General features: G+C 41.0%; 2 protein-coding genes across 2 annotated transcripts; both read right to left on the bottom strand.

Moving 5' to 3' along the window:
• Positions 1 to 55: 55 nt before the first annotated feature.
• On the bottom strand, positions 56 to 6,665 carry LOC308333520 (uncharacterized protein). The gene is made up of 3 exons (XM_080789977.1): positions 6,352 to 6,665; positions 3,818 to 4,008; positions 56 to 3,677 (listed from the first exon to the last, which is right to left on the bottom strand). Exons 2-3 carry the CDS (start codon positions 4,005 to 4,007, stop codon positions 2,731 to 2,733), a joined length of 1,137 nt encoding a protein of 378 aa, XP_080646103.1. The 5' UTR covers position 4,008; positions 6,352 to 6,665; the 3' UTR covers positions 56 to 2,730.
• Positions 6,666 to 8,374: 1,709 nt separating this feature from the next.
• LOC308333545 (uncharacterized protein) lies at positions 8,375 to 17,061 on the bottom strand. The gene is made up of 7 exons (XM_080790004.1): positions 16,834 to 17,061; positions 13,958 to 14,148; positions 12,883 to 13,779; positions 12,357 to 12,362; positions 11,648 to 11,705; positions 10,415 to 10,605; positions 8,375 to 10,175 (listed from the first exon to the last, which is right to left on the bottom strand). Exons 2-7 carry the CDS (start codon positions 14,145 to 14,147, stop codon positions 9,268 to 9,270), a joined length of 2,250 nt encoding a protein of 749 aa, XP_080646130.1. The 5' UTR covers position 14,148; positions 16,834 to 17,061; the 3' UTR covers positions 8,375 to 9,267.
• Between the last annotated feature and the right edge of the window lie 168 nt (positions 17,062 to 17,229).

The following is a 17,229-nucleotide window of genomic DNA, read 5'->3' as shown; positions in this document are numbered from 1 at the left end:
ACAATCCAGTTAATAAAGATGACAAAAATCCATTCAGTGCCGACTCTGCTCAGTGTCTCAGTTAAGTCAAATCATACAACTTTATTACAAGTAGCATTAGGCTAAATCTCATGCCATTTTGGATACAAATTAGTATCATTTTGTATCAGACCATCAATCATTCCTGGACTCCTGGACTGTATTTCAAATGAGTTAACACATTCAGTTGTTTTTCAAGAAATTACACATCAAATCATCAAGTGCATATACCCCAAAGCTGACATTGACTAATGCTACAAGTCAAATTGTCACAGATTCAGTACAGAAGACTGAATGTAGTAAAGTCTTACCATTGTAGCAAAAATAAATGCTTACAGTGATGGTGACATCACAGGATTGAGACTCAAAAGCAGAGTATAAACTTTTTTTTAAGACTTAAGAAAGGGGGGAAATGGACATTAAACATTAGTTTCTCTTTATGGGCTTAAAGATTATGATCTTTATGTTGGCACACTAGTTTTGATTGACTAATAACGTGCTCTATGTATGGACTACTACATTGGCTCCGAATCTCTCAGGTTGGAACCATTCATATTCCTGTCAAAGGGAGTGAATTAAAACACATGAAAAAATAAATCAGCATGAAGAACATGGCCTTCTCCATCTAAGCATGCATCTATGATCTATGTCTATGAGTGGTGCAACTGCCTGGTGGTCCCCGGGATTTACAGACCCACAGGAACACGCCCAGGTTGGCGGCCCGGTTCCGGCGAGGCGCCCCACGTCCGAAACAGTGGAGAAATGACGCCTGACGTCCGAAACAGTGGAGAAATGACAGTTACCATGCAGACAACACTCTCTCTCACACAAGTAAGAGAGTGCATGGTATTCTCTCCCTCTCTTTGTCTCTCTCATGCACGCACGCTCCACATTGTAATTAGCACTTCTAACTCTCTCTCTCTCACAGACAGTCATATATAGAGACGGATATTGCTGATCCTGAAAATCCCTAGGGAGATTGGTCTGGCGCTCAACCCAGTTGAGTTGTGGGTACCTAATCAGACTTTTTTGCTGTGAAGTTGTAACCCCTGTTTGAAACCCCACCCCTTGGAAATAAATATTCCACACTGAAGTTCCAGAATAATATCTACACAGTGATATTAGTCTGGGCATGCCAGTCTATATAATATCACCATATTGGTTGCTGTTAAGTATTAGTCTGATTAGTACATACTACATAGTCACGTTCACTTATACTTCTAAACGAAAACAATATTCATTAGCTTTTTAAAATAGACTGCTTTGGTTGGCTAGCTCTCAAAACTGAAGACTGAAATAGCAGATTGTACCTTGTAAAATGAGTAAGTTACAACTAGTTACAACTCTGCTAGAGCTAGATCACTCCAGTGGCTCATAATGCAAACACCTCTACAAAACCTTCATCTGAGGGAATATCTTTGCTGTCGGCCAAGAAAACGTTTGTCCAAAACCATTTATTTTTCAGTTAATGGAAAGAGAAACTGTGAGCTAGTCACTAGTGGATCCAAGCTCTTGTTAATACTTTCCATTGGTATAAGTATTTTATCAAACCTACATGCAGACTTAAGCACTTTCAACCAGGCATGCCTATTTGGGGCATATAATTACAGGCAAAATAAATAAATTAACATTTACAAAAATACCAGAAATAGGCAATCTACATTAATTTGAAGTAGCAAATAAGCCTTGCCGAGCCATGTGGCCCATAGGGCAGGAGCCTATCGCCTGTTTCTGTAGTGTGAGGCAGCTTGATGTACAAGTACAACCCTAGACATGGGTCTAGACTTTCCCCCAATCCAACTCTTGATGCTGAGTGCAAAGCAGGGAGGCATTGGGTCCCATTTTTAGTCTTTGGAATGACCTGGCCAGGGATTGAACCCCGACCTCCCAATCCCAGGGCAGACACCCACAAGTATTTTTGCTACTTTTGAATAAAATATAATATTAATCACACCCATGTGAAGTGAGTGGTGCAACTCCGTGTGGGTGTCCCCAGGGGGTCCCCGAACGTTCCGTTACCACAGGAACACGCCCAGAGTACCGGCCCGGTTCCGGCGAGCCACCCCGCGTCCGAAACGGTCAAGAAATGACAGTTACTGTGTGGGGGTCCCTCTACTGTACTATAGGAGTGGTTGCACCACTCAAATAAAATAGAAATATGAAATATGGACATAACAAGGTTTCTGCCTGGCAGTGATGTGATCAGCACAATCATCCGTCATGTTATATCTGTCATAATGATGAAAATAACAAAAGTTGTCCCCTTCAGTTATTTCCCCGTACATTTGCACATACCTGGTATTTATCCTCTGCATTTAACCCATCTTACCTATTAAGAGCAGTGCACAAGTTTTTTTTATGTACTTTTTTTACAACAGCATCCAATGTGCAGAGCGGTGCTCAGTGTTTTAGTCAAGGACACTTCAACACTAAGCCAGGATGATCTGTGGATCGATCCGTGAACCTTTTCGACCCCCATGCAGCTGATCAACCACTTTAGCCACTGCCGCTTGCCTTCGGTGTACTAATGTCACTAACAATGTGAAAATGTGACATGACCCTGAAAAAAGGGTGCATGATCCTGGCTGCAACTCAAACCACAAAGCCTAATTTGCACTTCGTCATACGACCACGTCACTCAACTAACGTTTTATATTCATTGAGCAATGTGGTCATATGACAAAGTACAAATTAGGATTTGGGCTTAAAAGCTCATTGGTGCTCTGTCCACGCCTGTTGCGCCTGCAAATTCTCTCCAACATGGATCTTTTGGTGTCTTTTTAGGTTCTCTCCGCGACTAAAACTTTTACCACATAGGTTGCAGAAGTACGGTTTCTCCCCTGTGTGGACTCTCTTATGTTTCTTCAGGTCTCCAGCCTGACTGAAACACCTCCCACACTGCACGCAGCCGTAAGGTTTCTCTCCTGTATGGCAGCGCTGGTGGATCCTCAGATTCCCGCCCCTGCTAAAAGTCTTTCCGCACACAAAACACACGTGTGGCTCATGCTCATCCCCCCTGAAGAATTCCCTCCTGTTTTTCCTTGTATCAAAGAAAGTCCTGTTGGTTTTGGCAAATGCATGCCTCCTACTGGTAGCATTGTGATTTGAGTGGACGAGGACCAGTCCGTAAGGTCCTGAGCCAAGTTGTGGCCTCTGGTCCTCAGCAGAGTCATGGTGAGAAGAGTTACTACTTAAATCCACACAGCCACTATAAGGTTCATGGCCAGCTGGCACATCTAATGTAGGGCAGTCTGTGAGCTCTGGTTCACTTTTGATGACAGCCTGGTTCAATCTGAGCTGCGTGTTGGAGTGTGAAGTGCTTGGGTTGGTTGGTGAGTCAGCGTGAGGTAGCTGTGCTTGGCTAACACTGTAAGTCACCGCCTCCTCAATAATGTGTCTCAACTCCTCTGGTTGCACTTTACAATGTTCTGCTGATGTTTGTACCAAGTTACACTCGACTTGTGATCCAACTGCACAGGCTTTGTCTCTTTCATTTGACTCCTGCTTCAAGTCTTGGCTATGTTCGTTGCTGATAATTGGTTGTTGGTCTGCCAGACTGGGCTCGGAGTCTTCCTTTAGAATCTCAAGACTCGAATCCAGATTTGGCTCTTGTCTCCCTGCATGTGCTTCTTCTTCAGGTAAAAGGACATTTAAAGGAACTATAAGATGAGAAAAAATAAAATTAAGAGTATGTTTATTTGTTTCACTGTACAAAAATACATTTTCTCTTCTATAGTAACAAATACAAAGGTGATTTTATTCTTACATGTTCAACCACAGAAACATTACTTGTGCCCACCTGCATTCTCTCTTTTTATCTCATCTTGGAGTTCCTGAAGTCTTCTCTTCAGACTCTCATTCTCTCTCTGAGTTCTGGCCGTTTTCTCCTGGTATTCTGAAACAGTTTCCTTCACCACCTCTAGAACCTCATACACAGCCACGGTGAGTAGCTTTTCCACACGGGCATTTAGACGCTCAAGTTTAGACATCCTAAAATGAACACAAATGCTGTCAGTGTCAAGGCAACTTATATGTAAACCACAGTAAACCAACAATGAATATATCAACAACTAAACAGGGGCCAACAGATGCAGTGTGAGCAGTCAGATCATCCTTGATGATCAGACTGCACATCTATCTGCACATTATCTAACATTTTTCCTTTATTTATTCTCTAGCCTAGTCTATTCTTATTTACTAATGTAACGGCATAACAGCGAGAATTGTATGGAAACTAAATAATTTCCTTGTGATGTGTGTATGTGACGATACATTTATTGACAAATATATTGTCAATAAATATTACTATGTAAATCAACACTAACAGAAAACATATTGACAACATTAATTGCCAACGAATAGGCTATATGAATATATTCTTCACATGAAAATATATGTACAGTACACAGTATCAACAGGCCTTCGACAGTGAACAGCTATTCTTAAAGCCAAGGCATCTGTAAAGATTCTGTAATGTTCATCATACAGGTGACAGGTCCATGTGCAAGTGGGCCAAAGTCAAAGCATGAAATAAAAAATAGAAAGATTACAGTGCCTGAGTCAGTAATACAAAAGAACAAACAGTGCCAGCCAGAGTCAGTAATCCAACAGAACGGACAGTACCAGAGTCAAGGAGGAGTCCGTAATCAAAAAAAGAATAGAATATAGACAGTGCAGGTCTTAAGCACTCATATGGGGGTCAAGCATGGTGGCTACTGGCAGACAGGAGGAACTGTCCAAGTCGCTTTGAGGTGTGCCAAGGAGGGATGAAGCCCTTCAACAGATGGTAAAACACCCGATAAGTACTTGGCTGAAACACAAGAGTGCACTGGGCAAGTCCACGTGCACGTGCACGTGCACGTGCACTGGCCAAGCAATACATCGAAATGTGGGAAACACCGGTAGTATTAACTTTTTTTTTTAAATAACGTTGTTTCAACAGTCTCATGATACTGTTCTGATTGATTGATTGAAATATTTATTAGCAGTTTGCAGAATTACAGTACATTTCAAGCACAAACTCAATACAAAGACTGTAACTGTGAGTGGATGACCCAATTAAGCATTACACTTGTTTACAAGAGGGTCCACCTTTTTCAATTCATCAAAACATTTAGAGACGTACAAATAGACACTTCTATATAGTCAAATAACAGAACAGGAATTCATCATAAAGGAGGTAGAAAGGGAAAAGAAACATATACAGTGAGGGGAAAAGGGGGTGGGCGGTGGGGGGATTCAGATTTTACGGCGGCCAGTTTTTAATTGCAGCCATCCGTAGGTGCCCTTTGAGAGAGGTTTTGAAGGAGTCAAGGGATTTGCATGTCTTAATGACTGTTGGTAGGGCGTTCCACATTTTGGTGGCATAGGAGCGAAAACAATTTAGTCCCTTGTTTGTGCCGAATCTGGGTTGTACATGGTTCGTTGCACTCCCTCTGGTGTTGTGGGTGTGGACTTCGTTAAGGAAGTATTTAGACAGGTACATGGGTATCTTGGTGGTGTATCGAATCCAAGATGCTGTACTCTGTCGTCGACCGTAAGCCATTCCAGCCTGTCAAAGTGGGCAGGGGTGAGGTGGGTTCAGGGGGTGAGGCCAAGTAGGAGCGTGACCAGTTTGTTTTGGGAAGTCTGGAGCCTAGCATTAAGGGCCTTTGAGGTGCTGTGGTACCAGGAGGTGCATGCAGTCAAAGAAACCTTGTAAGAGGGCTCCTGTTAAGGTCTTCAGGGTGTTTTTGTTGACCAGTGAGGAGATCCTGTAAAGGAATCTTGTTCTTTGACTTTTTTGATTACGTTGGTGGCCATTTTATCAACGTAAAGATTAGCCTCCAGGATGGAACCTATATGTAGGTAATTTCATCTTTACGTGTGATAACAATGTCACCCACTCTAACCAAGAAGCCATTTGCCTTGCTGAGACTACTATTAGATCCAAAGAGAATGGATTCAGTTTTTCCCAGGTGTAAAGATAGTTTGTTAACAGCGAGCCAGGTGCAGATCCTACGAGTTCAGAGCAGAGAGAGTTCTGAGTCCAACTGTTTGAACTGTGACATCTGATCTAAGTCAGTGTTGTTGTTACCACATACAGTCCTGTCGTTGTCGACTCAGAAAATGCACCCTGAAAATCCTCCTGGGTGTTCCAGTGTTCGTCATAACCATCTTCTAACATACACCGGTGACCGGTCTGACGTTACCACCACCACATTCTTCTCATTAGCAGCGTTACACCTTTATAAAAGATGTATGTCCCCGGTATGTCCGTTTTGTAGGGCTGGGATTTTATTATGGTTGTCTTCACGTCACAACATCTATCAACACTCATCGATCATTCATTACCTTTACAGCGAGCACCTCGTGTCCCTTATATTCCTTTTGATTTATCTCCAGACAGTCCAACTGGTAACTTTATTGGATATCTATTACCACTTATATTTAAACTGCCACCGGCCCTAATATGGTTTCCATTTAACACCGTATCGCCGTACTTCCTAGAGGAGTAGTGTGAGTATACTACATTTGTTTTTAATGAATGTCAAAACAAACGTGCCTTCGGAAACGACATAACTAACTCTAGTCTAACCAGTACGTATCTTTAAAGAGCAGAAACTAAAAACACTGGTGTGTAAATGTATCAACGCAACACTACGGAGTCTGACCTCCGGAAGCAATGGTAATGGCAGACAGACCTTACTGGCCGAAGTATGTCATTGGTGCGAAAATAACCACGTGATTGATGACGTTTGAAACACCAGAGTGGCGTAATGTCCTCCTGCAACGTCTTTTGTTGAACAGAGGGTGGCGCAGCGGCAGGACTGCATGAGCATCTTCTGTTTTTGTCTCTCACGCACACACACACACACACACACACACACACACACACACACACACACACACACACACACACACGGCAATGTAGACAGAATAGAATAGTCCCCACTCCTTTGGGGTGTTTATTTTGTCACATTATATTATTACTAGACCATAGCTCTGTTCCATAGCTCTAATGCAGTAGAAGGTTATGGATCAGAGCTAACTAGACCAGTGCCCGGCTGTAGAGCACCGAGTCGGTAACGATGGAAGTTGGAGATCCATGCCCCACCCGGCTATGCAATACCCGCTGTACCCATGTCAGAGTATCCATTCCACCCATCTGTCTCTTTCCATTTATGCCCATATATGGAGATTTCTGTATCTGTCTCTCTGTGTCCCTTTATTCCTATATATGGAGTTCTGTGTCAGACATGCCTAAATATGGAGTGTTGCGATGTCAGGCATGCCCAAATATGGAGTGTTGTGAAACTTGTGATGTCAGAACAGGCCAGCTCCATATTTGGCCCAACAGGGGCCCTGTTCAGACCTGCATTGATTAGCCAATTCATCATTCTGTTGAGCTTGTCAAGTCATCGTGATGTCAGCTGTGTCCCCTTTTATGCCCATATATGGAGTTCTTTGTCAGGCAAAATATATTTCTAGTCGCTGACATTTTGTTCTGTCCAACTATATATCCAGATGGACACCGATTCGTTTTGTTGTTTATTCAAGATAGCCTATTACCATGTTAAAACTATAAGTACAGTTTATACAATATTGTGGGAATACAGCTTTATATTTATTATAATGAATATACCTTCCACCTCAAGAAAATTGCCCGTTCTCGGCCCTCTCTGTCATTCTCTGCAGCTGAAACACGTACTCACCCATGCTTTCATCACATCCCACCTTGACTATTGCAACAGTATCCTCCATGGATAGCACCACCTCCAAAGTCCTCAATAAACTTCAATATATCCAGAACAGAACTCAGCTGCGCGCCTGCTCACCAGTACCTGTTCCAGAGGTCATATTACACCAGTCCTCTGCGACTTTCACTTAAGTTGCTTCCGGTCAAACAAATAATCAACTTCAAAATACCTACAAGGCACTAAACAATCTGGCTCCCCCTACCTCTGCGATCTCTTACATCAGCTCAGGTCCGGTGAGGTGATGCAAATTGCAAACGTCCTTGAGGTCCCCAAGACCGACAGAGCTTTTGCCTTTGCTGCCCAGCCGTGTGGAATGCACTCCCCAAAACTCTGAGATGTCCGCACACTCCAAACATTCAAAACCGCCCTCACAACCCACCTCTTCAATATTGCAATATTTTTATTGATTTTATTCCTTAGTCTTAGTGTTTTTTCCCCTTAATAAAGTAGTTTTTATTTGTTATTTCCTCTTGACCCCCATGTAAAGTATCTTTGGATACTCAGAAAAGTGCTATAATTTTTTTAGATATTATATAGACTTACTTATATTATTATATAGAGTATAGACTTACGGATTGTGTGACCCTGGTCTTTCCCTAATGGGTCTGATAGAGGGTAGCTACTGGGACGTAAGTCGGGACTTGATCACATGTATGATGTTCATGAGACCCGAAACCCCGATGAACTTGGGATACATCACTGAGGATACGTCCCAGTTGCATCCATGCAATGTATTTTCGTTCTGAAGAGTGTAAAATATTGAAAATAAACTCTTATTTATTATAGTTAGTTACATAAGCATCTTGTGAAGTTATTCAGCCATTGAAATTTGCAGCTTGTTATAATGGCATATATCTAAATGACAAAGCGGTTGCGCAAAGACCCGCCCGGCAGCACTCTTTAATGCAATTTATTTGTGCCAGTTATATGTATTTTTTGTTGAATTACTCATGACAAAATTGTAAAAGTCAACAGTATGTATATCCATAAAATAAGCAAGCAGCACACGCAGACAATACACTAGTTCTTTCTTTCAATAATAATTATTATTATATTTTCACAATCTGATGAAAACAGATACAAACAGATACCCCGGCTACTTTCTAATGTTTTGATAATTCGCACGGCAGATGTATGCATATGACTAGTGTATTTGTATATTTAAGAAGAAGATGATCAGGTAATATAATTGTGAAAATAATAATAATAAAATGATTGAAACAAAGAACTAGTGAATTGTTTATGTTATGGATACAACTTTGTCATGAGTAATTCAACAAAAAATACTTAATAAACAGCATTGCATAAACAGTGCTGCCGGGCGGGTCTTTGCGCAACCACTCCGTCATTTAGATTTACGTGTTATAATGGTAAGTGATAACAGTTTGACAGAATGGGAATAGTAAGACTACTTCTCACATACAGTACAGTAGTACACATGCACGCATAGCGTGTCTGTGTGTAATACCATGTAATAATGGAATACTCAGACTCAACTCAACTATTTTCTTCACTGGACACTAGAACGCCTGTCCACATGAAGTTTTTGATGTGTCTTGAGGTGACTTGACTGACTGAACGTTTTTCCACATTGTTGACAGCCATAAGGCCTTTCACCAGTGTGGATCCTCTTGTGTTTGTGCAGGTTACTAATATGAATAAAGCGCCTTCCACAATGTAGGCAGGAATAAGGCTTCTCCCCTGTGTGACAGCGTTGGTGGAGCTTTAGATTCCCAATCCTGTTGAATATCTTCCCACATACACTGCAAATGTGGCTCTGCTGTTTTTTCCCAGAATTGGATCTCCTGATACCTTGAGCCAGCTCACTATGGCACTCAAACTGAAATGAATCTGCAAAGGTGCTGAGACCATCTGTATTTATGTAATGCACCATGCCAGGAATCTCTGTGTTGTTTGTCATGGACTCAGGGATTCCAGGATTCTGTGCTGATCCACTTTCCAAAGTTTCACATGTAAATAGGTTCTGATTCAAATATTCGTGTGAGGAGGATGAATATGGAAGTGGCTCTGACTCCGTTTTTATCATTGGGAGAGACTGGGGGCTCAAAAGGTTTCCAGACATCTGAATTAATTTCATTTGTCCCACTGAATTATCTTGCTCATCATCTGGTGAATGACTTGAGTAAACTCTCAAAGCTGCATTGGTCACATTTGAGATTCTATCATGTTCAACTAGTGCAGATGTGGTGCTGCATTCGGCCACATGCGTAGTTGCTGTGCAGTTCAGCTCCCCTGAAAGGAATTGTTCCATCTGAAGCATTTTTGACTTTGTCTCTGTGAGGTTTGGACCATGTCCTTGACTGTTTTCTAATCGTTGCTCCTGCTTCAGATCATCCAGCACTAGTTCATCTTGCCTTGTTTTATACGAGGATGGTGGGAGAGGAGCACATTTATTGCCTGTGGAAGAGACAGTACATCATATTCAATCATGCTGGAAGGGATGTGTAAAATTGTAAATGTGAAAACAGTATCAGAAAGCAATACATATCTTTTGAACAGTCAGTCAACAGACAATTATAATTATGATTCCTTTTTTTTGTATTACCTCCAATGACCCTTGTCTGCAATCAAGAGGAACTAATGGTAAAATATTACAAATTACAGCAAATAGTAACAATTAAACCAATGAAGCTCACCTTCACTGGTTTCCTTTAACTGGTCTTGGAGTTCCTGAAGTCTTCGTTTCAAACTATCATTCTCTCTCTGTGTTCTGATGGTTTTCTGCTGGTACTCTGAAACTGTCTGTTTCACCATGTCCAGAACCTCATGCACTGCCACCGTGAGCAAGTTTGTCACACGGGCATTTAGACGCTCAAGCTTAGACATCCTAAAATGGCCGGAGAAACATCTTTGTTTAAGTCACATTATGTTATTTAGGTTTCAATGTTGCACAGTTTTACATGTTCTATGTGCCTAAGTCAAGAGCTACAGCACAAGACTGCTCTGTGTGAAGTGAAAAGTGAGCTAACCTGGAGCTAGAATCTAATGCACACTTGCCCAGTGACTGGCCATTATACTGTATATCTCTGTTGTATGGAAGAAAGCACAAGTTCTTTTCAGGAAAAAACACCCCGCTCAAGTTATTGTCTAATCGCTTTTTAATACGCTTGTTTCAATATTCTTTTATGAACACACAGATGTAAAGGGTGTTCAATAGCACTGATTTATGGAAAATAAATCTAAAACCTAAAAAAACGGTTTCTTCCGGACAGCAACGATATGTTTGTATGTAAAAATATTGTTGACATTGTTGGGCAGTATTTCTTTGGTCAAGAACAACTGTAGTTACTCTTACTAGAGTTGACTAGACCCAACTAGTGAACCAGACTGTGATTTTGGGACTTGTATTGAGCTTTGAGCCAAGCAAATTAAGTTTGTATTAGCCTAGCAGTCGTCCTGTCACTGACTGTCAAAATGTAGGCTAATCTGGGTGATCTGAGTGATTATGCAATTTTTTTAAGTCATGTGGCGAGAAGTCGGGGGGACATTACAGGTGGATTTGCGGGAGCGTACCTATGTTCCCCAGGTTCTATGTTCCCCACCATGCAAAAAAGGTTCTTTGTTCCCCACTTAGAATAAACCTAAACCAGAAACCTAACCCAGTAATTCTAGTAATTCTAGTAAGACTAAAAGTATTTTAGCAACTTAGACTTACTTTTAGTAGCACATTCTGATTTAAGCTCAGTCTTTGAACAATCCATTGAACTTTAGGTCTGCCTATAGGCTACTTAAACTATCTAGTTTTAGCCAACTAAACATTTACTGGCATAAAATAAACTAAAACATAATTGCTCAGACTCTTCAACAAAGATGGCAAAAACAAACATGCTTTGTTCTGTACTTATACCGTACATACAATTGTATAGTACAAAACACTGAACCAGAAACCTATAACGCTATCCCTAAGGTAAGTGGGGAACATAGAACCTGGGGAACATAGGGTGACCCCGTGGTTTTGCATCAGCATAACAGGGGGACAGTAAAGTCAGGGATAAAGTTTATTTCAAGATCTTAAGCATTAAATACATTTATCAAAATAACATTAATTTAGAAGCATTAGAACTATACTACAATAAAAATTCGAATTTTTGATTTAGTTTAAATTTGATTAGTTATAGCCTATTTATATGGGGCACCGAATACTAGGAATCACCCTTCGACGTTTCTATTTAACGTCATAACTAGTCCAGCACCTGTCAATGTAAGTATAGTAGTATACATTACTAGCCCTGAAACATGACTGTCGTGAGGCTCGTGAAGTAGTACGAGCTTCATGTGAATCATATGGCTATAGCATTACCTTCTTATGTTTGGAAAACCTCCAGTGCTTTCTTGTAACCGACGGTACGACCTATATATCGTTTACACTAACACATCACCGTTATAACCATCTGGTTTGAACAAACTTCTAGCAAAGTGGCGTTTCAACAGACGATTTCACGAATGTCAAGCAAACATAACTGCTATTATTAACCATTGTTTTTTATTATCTTTAACCTCCGGAAGAATAATCTCAATTACTTCCTTGTTCTGTATTTCAAAATAAAAGCATGATAGATACAATTCTCCCCCTTGTACCTTGAACTGAGGAAGGAAATTTATAAAGATCAACAAAGAGAACATTTTCATTATTTATTGATAACAACAATAAGAAAATAATAGCCTTGCAGACTATCAAAACAAAGCATACATTAATAGGCTATCGTGTTTTTATTATGTTTTTCTTTATTTTATTTTTAGTTCTCCCAATTTTGTATTATCATTGTCAGTGAGCTTGTGTCCTGCTTGTCATGTAATCCCACATGGGATGAAAGTATGACACTAATAAATTACAAAGCATACATTGTATGTTATCCAAGCATAAAATGAACCAAAAGCAGTTTTGAAAATGTGCTATATCCAAATATATAAACATGACCACACTGTTTTGTTTTGTTATTTAAGACATACTAAATACACTTTATAAAGATTGTATAACTGGGAATATTGTTATTGTATTAAAGTACATATTGTAAGTGGTTATCACAGAGTACAAATCAACAATAAAACCAACGCAATTCGACAAATCAACCAACTACTAATTCAAGTACTGTTAACTGTTAACGCCTGTTCATATGGAGTTTTTGATGTGTCTTGAGGTGACTTGACTGACTGAAAGTTTTTCCACATTGTTGACAGCCATAAGGCCTTTCACCAGTGTGGATCCGCTTGTGTTTGTGCAGGTTACCGACATGATTGAAGCGCCTTCCACAATGTAGGCAGCAATAAGGCTTCTCCCCTGTGTGACAACGTTGGTGGATCTTTAGATTCCCAATCCTGTTGAATGTCTTCCCACATATATTGCAACTGTGACTCTCTAGTCTTTTTCCATAATTGGGTTTCCTGATACCTTGAGTCAGCTCACTATGGCAATCAAATTGAAATGAATCTGCAAAGGTGCTGAGACCATCTGTATTTATGTAATGCACCATGCCAGGAATCTCTGTGTTGTCTGTCATGGACTCAGGCATGCCAGCATTTTGTACTATTCCACTTTCCAAATCTCCACACATGAATAACTGATTCTGATCCAAATGTTCATGCGAGGCTGAATATGGAAGTGGTGCGGACTCTGTTTTTATCATTGGGAGAGACGGGGGATTCATAAGGTTTCCAGACATTTTGATTAATTTAATTTGTCCCACTGAATTATCTTGCTCAACATTTAGTGAATGACTTGTGTAAACTGTCAAAGCTGCGTTGGTCACATTTGAGATTCTATCATGTTCTCCTTGTTCAACTAGTGCAACTGTGGTGCTGCGTTCGACTGCATGCGAATATGCAGTTGTGCAGGTCAGCTCGCCTGGATTGAATGGTTCCATCTGAAGCGTTTTTGACTTTGTCTCTGTGAGGTTTGGATCATGTCTTTGACTGTTTTCTGGCTCCTGCTTCAGTTCATCCTGCATTGGTTCATCTTTCCTTGTTTTATAAGAGGATGGTGGGAGAGGAGCACATTTATTGGCTGTAGGAGAGAAAGCACATCATTTTGATACTCAAAGAGATGTGTAAAAGTGTAATTGTGAAAATCAAAATTCAATCGATTGCGTTACAAACCATACATGTCTGCAACCAAGAAGAATTTAGGTTAAATATTACCAATTAGAGCAAGTATAAATAACAATTACAGTAATGAAGCTCACCTTCATTGGCTTCCCTTAACTCATCTTGCAGTTCCTGAAGCCTTCTTTTCAGACTCTCATTCTCTCTCTGAGTTCTGGCAGTTTTCTGCAAGTACTCTGATACAGTCTCTTTCACCACCTCCAGAACCTCATGCACTGCTACAGTGAGCAACTTTGTCACACGAGTATTTAGACGCTCAAGTTTAGACATCCTAAAATGACAAAAAGAAAATAACGAAACATCTTAGTCCTTAATGCTGGTGAGTCGTGAGTGACGATTCAGTTGAAGTATTTTTCTTCAAGCAAGCAGAACATTTGGAAAACAAGATGACAGACAAGGCAGCAGTATCACACGAAACACAATTTCGACAGCGTATGATATTAATAAACATGTAATAAATAATGATGTTCTATTCTATGTAGATCAAGTTGTAGTACTACAACAATTGTATCCTGCATCTTTGGGCATACAGGGGGCGGGGGGTGGCTCAGGGGTAGAGTCAGAGTGGCCGGATGGCAACTGCAAGGTTCCTAGTTCGAACCCGGGCTCCCCCAGAGTTAGTGTTGAAGTGTCCTTGAGCAAGATGCTGATCCCGATGAGCAGGTTGGTGCCTTGCATGGTTTCCACTGCCATTAGTGTATGAATGTGTGCGTGAATGGATGAATGTAATGCACAATCTATGTAAAGCGGCGCTATATAAATGCAAGTTTACCATTTATCCAGTATCTATTCTCAATAAAGCAAGTGACCAATGATGACCATGGCAACACATATCTGTGCTTACGCAGATTAGAGTGAATCAACAGTACTGGTCAAACATACAGGTCTAATAAGAGTGAATCAGAACAGACACTGATCAAACGGATGCAGGTCAACAGTAACCTTATACAAGTCATTGAATTCAATGTTGGTAAATTGTCCATGGTCTTATGTGCACTCGGTATCTGAATCCCACCCCCTTACTGTATGTTTCTTTTCCCTTTTTACCTCCTTGCATCCACCACTCCCGAATGAAGTGTCTGGTGCTGGGAATCTGGTGCAACGCACAGGTCCTGCAAGTAACCCTGGTGAGAGCAGGAGAGGACCTGGTGAGAAGTAGGAGGTGCCCGGCCAGGAGTCAACCCACAGTGCCTAGTCCCTCCACGTGCAGGATGGCCCGCCCAGTACCGGCAGAATAGTTCTGGAGCAGCGGATTGTGTGTCCCTGGTTTTTCCCTAATGGGACTGATCGAGGGCAGCTACTGGCTGGGTCACCCGAGTGAGGGGTATGATGTTGGAAGACCCGAAACCCTGATGACCTTGGGATAGATCACTGAGGATACGTCCCAGTTGCATCCTAGCGATGTTCTTTTTAGTTCTAAAGGTTTAATGTTTGTCTAGACAAGACAAACATTAAAAACGCCATTTACAATGGACAGAGTTAATTAATTAATGTTTGTTTTGTCACTAACACAATGAACAGAGTTTAATGTTTGTTTGTCTGACTGTCACTGAGCAAATCGGCATATAATGTTATATCGTGATGATGTAATGATAGTTAAAGCGCCCCTCAGTTCACACGGGTGTGATTCTTTATTGTTGCCGGTTTCTACACTAGTCTGAGTCTGATGTCTCCATACATGGAGCTATAGTCTGTCTCCATATATGGAGCTCTAGGTGAAATAACGATGGCTTTCACCTTCACGCTCCATATACGGCGACAACCTATAGCTATAGCTGATGCCCCCATGCCAAAGTGCCAGCGCTCGCCCAGCAGTCTGCCGGCAACGAGGCGGATGCGTGCTTCTCGACCCCCAGGTGTATATTTGTAAGTCTCTAAATGTTCTGTTGAATTGAAAATGGTAAATGCTTTATCAGTGTGTCATCCACATTAAAGCGTTAGTCTTTGTATTGAGTTGTGCTTTCAAAGTTTCATGTGAAATTCTGCAAACTGTTAATAAATACTTGCTCACACATGCTCTGTGTGAAGGGATCTAACCTGGAGTTTCTTATGCCTAATGCTATAGTCACCATTTATTTATTTCCTTTATTTACAACAGTAATATCTTAACCCTATATAGGATCTACTCACTCACAAAAACACCTTGAAGACCTTAACAGGAGCCCTCGTACAAGGTTTCTTCGACTACGCTTGCACCTCCTGGTACCACAGCACCTCTAAGGCCATTAAAACAAACTGGTCAGGCTACTACTTGGCCTCACTCCCCGAACCCACATCACCCCTGCCCACTTTGACAGGCTGGAATGGCTTAGGGTTGACAGAGTACAGCACCTTGCAATGGGTCTGGTCCACAAGACACCACCAAGATGTACCTGTCTAAATACTTCCTTAATGTCAACGAAGTCCACACCCACACCAGAGGGAGTTCAACAAACCATGTGCAACCCAGATTCGGCACAAACAAGGGATTAAATTAATTTCGCTCCTATGCCACCAAAATGTGGAACGCCCTACCAACAGTCATTAAGACATGCAAATCCCTTGACTCCTTCAAAACTGCTCTCAAAGGGCACCTACGGATGGCTGCAATTCGAAACTGGCCCCCGTAAAATCTGTATCCCCCACACACCCGTTTCCCCTCACTGTATGTTTTTTTTTCCCTTTTTACCTCCTATGATGGTTTATTTTTTACTATATAGTTGTGTATATTCGTACGTCTCTAAATGTTTTGATGAATTGAAAATGGTGGGCCCTATTGTAAACAAGTGTAATGCTTTATGGTGTCGTCCACTCACTGTTAACAGTTTTTGTATTGAGTTGTACTTGAAATGTACTGTAATTCTGCAAACTGTAAATCAATCAATCAAAAATAAAAATTTACGGATTTACACATCTTCCTGATTTCTGTTCAAAGAGTATATTCAGCGTTTCCCCCTCCCCCGTTCCAATGGCTTACCTTGTTGGCGAACTGATCGTTTTCTTTGAAAGTGCTCTTGAATCGTTTAAAAGGTTGCTCAATACCAGGGTCAAATCAGTTTCCGTGAATCTGTTTAGCCGCTACAAACGTTGGACATCTATAATGCTAACAGAACATTACAACTTCAGATTAATTTAACCATTGAAGCAAATTTGAACGATTATTTAGAAGCAAAGGACGCGATACATATGTAAATAAAATAGATGACCCCGGAAGCACAATATCAACGTCTTCTACTCGGTTGCGTTTCACAATAAAGGTCTAGTCTATAGTCAATGTTTTCTATGCCATCTTTGTCTCCATGTCCATCTAGCCATCTATGATCCATCTATCTAAAAAAGAATAAAGGAGCAAAATACTAACGTCAAATTGTTG

The sequence above is a fragment of the Protomyctophum bolini genome, assembly GCF_963924005.1.
Source record: "Protomyctophum bolini genome assembly, chromosome: 18".
NCBI classification, from domain to species: domain Eukaryota; kingdom Metazoa; phylum Chordata; class Actinopteri; order Myctophiformes; family Myctophidae; genus Protomyctophum; species Protomyctophum bolini.
Note: the sequence above shows the minus strand (reverse complement) of the source record. Positions and strands in the feature narration are given on the sequence as shown.